General features: G+C 30.8%; 1 protein-coding gene across 3 annotated transcripts in view; it reads left to right on the plus strand.

Moving 5' to 3' along the window:
• Positions 1 to 5,873, plus strand: part of LOC148612491 (speckle-type POZ protein-like) — a 74,780-nt gene extending 68,907 nt beyond the window's left edge. For all 3 annotated transcript variants that reach the window (XM_088593986.1, XM_088593984.1, XM_088593985.1), the window contains exons 8-10: positions 487 to 609; positions 1,220 to 1,362; positions 2,570 to 5,873. In XM_088593986.1, the coding sequence (XP_088450112.1) occupies positions 487 to 609; positions 1,220 to 1,362; positions 2,570 to 2,714 (411 nt within the window). In that variant the 3' untranslated portion in view covers positions 2,715 to 5,873. The remainder of the gene's footprint in view (positions 1 to 486; positions 610 to 1,219; positions 1,363 to 2,569) is intronic.
• The last annotated feature ends 691 nt before the right edge of the window (positions 5,874 to 6,564 follow it).

Below are 6,564 nucleotides of genomic sequence, written 5' to 3' on the forward strand. Positions count from 1 at the left end.
CTCTTAAAAAAAAAAAAAAAAGACATAAAAGAAAATAGTATTCTGTATGAAAACAGAATAAATTCTTCAATTAAATCACAATAAGTTACAGATATAACAAATATAGAGATACATTTTCAAAGTGTCAGTCTCTGTAAGAATCAAGCAGTGGGTTTAACATGGTATGAAGTAAACCACCAAAAATGTTTAATTTGACTATTTGCACCATCAGAATCAAGGAGAAAAGCTTGAACTTTTCATGGGCAGACAGTTCTGTCAAAAACCTCATTTTTTTAACATTCTTTTGAAAAATTTCTGAGCAAATCCAATGATGTAGATATCAAATAATGGTCTTTTTAAATAGAGAAAACTTCCTTTGAGTGAAATAATATTGTCAGTTCGGTAGGTTTGTGACGTGCGTGTTTCTGTCTTTTCCCATTTTACCTGTTTTTGACAGAAACATTTACTTAAGTATGTAACAAATACATTATTATATGTATTTTTCAGAATCGAGTAGAAATTACTGATGTTGACCATGAAGTTATGAGAGAAATGTTGCGGTTCATTTACACAGGAAAAGCTCCAAATTTAGATAAAATGGCTGATGATTTGTTAGCTGCTGCTGATAAGGTATTTATACAAAGAGCCCAAAGATATTGCCATTTTTACTACAGATATCTAAATGAAGAACAAAAATTTCAACGCAAGGCACTGATATTCTCAAGCTCTATTTTAGCAGTGTTCTGACACTAACAAGCACATCCATCGAAGACTGGTTAATTTTCGGTAGAGCTGTGCATATTCTGAGATTTTTATTCTAGTTTATAGTCATATTATGTACAATTGTAATAAAGGGCTGGTTGCAACCTTGATTAATTTTAAAACAAGGTTATATTTGTGAAGGTTGAGTGTTGTAGGCATGATTTAATTTAACTCATTTTTATTTTTAAGAAACTGAGGCTCCAGTGTTTTATTCATGTAAATTTGGAGTGTTTTATTGTACATGATTAATTATCTTAGTGACCACAGATCAAAAGTGTTCTTGAATTTCTTGGTTTATGAAAAAATACCTGAAGTGGTACCTTTTAAAATGTAACAGGGGAGATAATCCAACTTTAAAAAAAAAAAAAAAGATTCACAACAAAAATAGTCTGCAGTTTGCTTTTGCTTTTCATGTTAAAATTAAATTTATGAGACTTAGACACTGGTTAAAGTCATTTAATGTTTTTTTTCTTTCCAGTATGCTTTAGACAGATTAAAAGTGATGTGTGAAGAGGCATTGTGTTCAAATTTAAATATAGATAATGTTTGTGAAGTCTTGGTGCTAGCTGACTTACATAGTGCTGACCAACTCAAAACACATGCAATAGACTTTATTAATAGGTATGTAGCATAATTGTACATCATAAATTTGATAAACATGTAATAACATATAGCCAGTAATTTTAGCGGGTGCCATATTTCACAATTCGCTTTATGAATTTGGGTATTAAATTTTTGTGGTCTTTATTTTCGGTGTCTTCAGATTTATTGGAATGGAACTTTTATGTAATACATCTTAGTATGAATTTGGCAAACTGTTATTTTTTTTTTTTTTTTGATTCCCAAAACCTTCCAAATACATGTAAAGCAAAAATTCCTTGCTATGTGGTATAGGGTTATTGCATTTACACTGCTAGATATTGATCCAGACAAATATTTTGATTAAATACAATAATCTGCATAGTGTGAAAGTACTTTTGTTCATTGGGTATCAATTTTCTTGGTTTTTGTGGATAGGCCAAACCATGAAATTAGGTTCCCAACGAAAAGTAGATTTCTGTTGATTTGTATATTAAAAACTCAAAACCACGAATTTAAGAATCCATGAACTTGTGTTTCTTCCCTAATCCACAAAAATTGGTATCCATGAATTAAAATACTTTACAGTAATATCCATATGGTACTTTCAACAACAAACAAATATGTTTTTGAATGATCTGCCATTTTGTATTGATATTTGACAACTTACCGGTACATGTCCGAGCTGATTTACACTTCAATTTTTCCAAAAATGATGCAGTGATATATTGCATGGTGGTTTTTTCTGGCCTTTCTTTTTAAGTAAACAAGCAAATATTTATTACTGAAATTCTTTTGCCAAGTTTTTGCATTGATAATAGTTTCACCATAATTCCAGTTAAATCCTGCATTAGTATTTAAATGCTACCACATAGCCAATGCTAATAATGGGGTCATGGTATTATAAGCCAATTTTACTAGTGATACATTTTGTTAAAGTTAGCTTTATGTACAAAACTTAGGTAGTCCCCTTATGTAAATCACTGAATTGAAAAAGAAACCTTAACTTGGATTCATGATATCAAGGTAGTTGATCATACAACTGAGTATTATGATATAAATTTCACTTAGTGGTAGAACCTTTTTTTCCTTTTCCTTTTTTATGTTCAACTGTCTTGTAAAGTTCAGAAGAGATAAGAAAAAGCATCCCTGTCAATTTTGGTAAATTCATTAAATTTAGTCTTTGCTGAATGTGTAACATGACTAGAAAGACTTGGAAATGTAATGAATTTTTTCTCTTATATTTTAGCCATGCAACAGACATTATGGAAACAACAGGGTGGAAGACTTTAATACAAAATCATCCGCATTTGATAGCTGATGCATTTCGTGCTTTAGCAAGCCAAAAAAGTCCACCATTAGGCCCTCCCAAAAAACGGGCAAAGACGTCATAGCGCTTAGCTTGTTAATGTAGGCTTTTAAACAAATATCAGCTTTCCCATAAACTATTTCCAGCAAATATGTGATATTCTTACAACATTTATACATGACCAAAGATAAAGTGCTTATGGCATGAAATCAAAGATAATGTCTGTTGTCAAGATGGGAATGGCAAGATACCTAGAATGGAATAGTCATCTGTTCTATATCATTGGATTACAGTGTAATGAATGGTGCTGTTCTGCTTTGGGAAGTGAAAAAAAAAGGCATTCAGCTTCAGTGCAGTTTTGTTGAGAAAAAAGTGTGGAGATTGGAGATCTTAGAGAATGAACAAAAGGACAAATGTACTTTAATGACAGAACGGAGTTGTCCCCCTTCCAATATAAATAAAACATTTCCCATTGAATGATTATCAGTCTTTGTTTCATGTGCAATTTTAAGGATTTTGAGTCTCCAAAAAAAATGTACTGACAATGCACATAGCTGGGTTTTGGGTTGTTTTTTTTTTTAATTTATGTCTGACCATATTTTTAAAGGATATTTTTAAAAAACAGCATTAAAAGCTTATTTATTCAAATATTAAATCAGTATCAAGTGCTACAGACTACATTAAAACAAAATGAAATGTTTCCCTGACAGATGTTAAAGAAGAAAGGATTCTGTCGATGTTATTTATAGAAGATTGTTGAATCTGAGACATTTTTAGGTCCTTAATTTATTATATTTTTTCATGTAATAACATAAGTGTTCTGTTTGTGAATGTATGCATGTGGCAGAAGTTGTTAATTTGGTATGCTAGGAGATTTGAAACATTTGATAGTTGTTGTTAGTGGTTTTTATATTACATTTATAATTAAATGAAGTTTGTGAAATGTTTCCATATCTCATTTCTCATTTCCATGAACTTCACTTTCATTGATGAATTTGGCTTTCTCAATAAAATTTTTTTTTTTTTTTTTTTCAAGTTTTAGATACATTTTCTTTAGTTTTTTCATTGGTTAAATCTTTACTTTGTCCATATAGAACTACAAAAATGTAAGATAATAGTTTTGGTGATTACTGTTGGCGGATCCAGATATTTAAAAAAAAGGGGGGGTTCTAAGCTATAACCCCTCCGCCTGTAATTTAATGCTAGCCTTTGGTAGTCAGGCATTATCTTAAAGCTTAGAAAATCCCAGAGTATTGAATAAATGAATATTGCTGCTCAGAAGTTAAACCCCAACAAATAATAAACTTTGATGTTGAAACATTTTTAATATGTAGATCTACCAAAACAAAAGACCTGCCATGTGTGACAGCTTCACTGAAATTTGATGACATTAAACAATTTATTTTGCCACGAGGATTGAAAACATATACAGCTTCCTGTTGAAACTATTTTCTAAAAATGCTCTTGATTTTTTTCATTCATATTTTTTGGATGTATTGATTCATTCCTAAAATATTGGTTAAAAGATTTTTTAGCGAAAATTTTCTTCATTGTAATTGATACCACTCCTGATATAAATGTAAACATTTTTTTCTGTTAATTTAAAATGGTAAATATTTCCTTCTCCAATTCTTTAGATCTTTTCTTATGAATTGGAAGGGAATTCTACAGGAAAAGCCCAGGTTTTGAATTATAAAAACACATTAAGTTAATCTTTGCTTTTGGTTGGTTATGTGCATCTTGGATTGCTGTATGAATGCTTTTTATGCTTTTGAAAGGATTATTTTTTGTGCCACTGCACATGTTAATGTTTGTTTTATGCTTGTGTTGGGCATGTATGTGTTTATTTAATTTGTTTATATATTTGTTTAAGTCTGACTCTGCCATATAATTGTATTTTCTTAGGAATTGAGTATTTGTAAATGGCTAGCTAAATATCAGTTCAGTTGGTGCGCAAGATGATTCAGCTGTACAGATTTTTTTTTATATATGACCACAAAACTTGGTAAGGCACTGTTGTCATTTGCATCACCCAAAGACATTTGGTTTTAATGTGATAATTTTAGTATAAATTGATATATCTGGATAGAATTAAAGTTCTATACCATAAAAAGAAGATTGGCATTATTTTTTTGTGAATATTGTATCTATACTTGCCCCAACTGTTCAAGGTTTGACTTCTGTGGTCATATCAAGCTGCACACTGTGATGTATTTTTTTCCGCATCTTTAAATACTTTACAATGATTAAGGTTAAGAATATGTTTGATGATGTTAACTTATTTATAACATACTTATAAGTTTTAACTTTTAATAATCTGCTATTTAGGTATATGACTGTAGTCAGATGTTACCTCCCCATAATCCTTATGTATGTAGGGAAAAGTAGACTGAGTGGTTTTGTAAATCTATAGTTCTGGAAACAGCATGAGTTTAAAAAAGTAATTCACCAACATAGATTTTTTATCAGAAGAGTTTCTGAAAAAAACATGGCTATGTTCAGTAGTTGCTAAGTCAGATGAAGTCTTACAGTAAATTCATTTTAAAATGACTTATTTTAAGTAGTCATTTCATAATCTTGCATAATTCAGCAGGTCAACACAACAAACACACCTGTCTGAATTCAACAAATTCTGCAGGTCTATACAACAAACACAAGCTATGGTGTGAGCTCTTTGAACCAAAACTGGGGGCTAATATCAATATTATATTAATTTTTTTTGATAAGTTTAAAGACATGCTTTCAATGGAATTTAGGAGTATAATGTTAATGAAAAAACCTTATTTATTTAAACTCTCTGTCTTCCAGGAATATTTTAAATTGGAGCACTTTTAGAGATTGGTAGGAATCAATGATAGTTTTAATGTCTTCCCTTAGTACATTATGAAGTAGAGGATTTGTTATACCACAGCATCAACACCAAATAGAATTTGAAGTTTGCAATATTAACCTCAGTGTCAGCCAGTTTTTGTTTTTACCTTTCCCAGTTTATGAAGCAATGGTTAATAAAAGAAGATATTGTTTGTACAGCATTAATTGTTTTAGCATAAAAATCTAAGGGTTAGTTTTGCAAAAATCTTTCAACTGTATATTTTAAAGTTCTAGGATAACAGGCCCTTTCTGTGTCCTGTGCTTTAATATTTTCTAAAAACTTTTATATTGTGGAAGATGTATAGTTGAGTCTCATTCCATGTAAATTATTATATAGGTATATATGTTGTAAATAAATGACATCACAAGATTATCAGGCTTTTGTGTTTTTAAACTCTATTCCCCACCCCGATGTATTGGGTTTGTCGTCATACCTTACTGTGTCCAACTCCTAGATCAGTCTATAGAATTCAATGAAAAGTAATGAGTGAGCAGCAGATATAGATGTGCAAGAAGATCTTTAATGTCATATGGATACACATTCCAGGAGATTATCCATTCTAAAGGGTTAACACTCTTTTTGAGTGGGAAAAAGCAGTAAGATCCTTGTAAACTTGTCTATCCTCCCACATTTGGGGGAAGACTCTCATAAAACCAATGAAAAATTAAGAATCTCACACATAAAAATGTAAGATTTTTTGTTTTGATGTTAATACTAATGGTATATTTTTTGGGAAAAATACTAAATAGGCATTTCACATAAAAAAATTTGTGTTTGCATGAGACTGTGTCAACAGGGGAGAATTTCCCACATGAACTGTTCCAGGGTTTAACAGGTATGTCCTTGGTTGTAAAAAAAAACCAAATCTATGTTATAAAAAAGTTCATAAGTTCAAATGCAACATGATTACATCAGTTTTTATGGCCTTAAAAAAGTTGGCATTCCCATAGTTGTTGACATGTAGACACTTTTAAGTACTTCTCTGTCTAAGTATCAGCCAAAATGTGCATAAGGTGTGGCACATGGAGGAAAAAAAGAGGCGAAGCTTTTACTGCCTTGAACT

The sequence above is a fragment of the Perna viridis genome, chromosome 7 (genome assembly GCF_037379345.1).
Source record: "Perna viridis isolate PV_CMFRI_1.1 ecotype Kerala chromosome 7, ASM3737934v1, whole genome shotgun sequence".
In the NCBI taxonomy this organism is placed as follows: domain Eukaryota; kingdom Metazoa; phylum Mollusca; class Bivalvia; order Mytilida; family Mytilidae; genus Perna; species Perna viridis.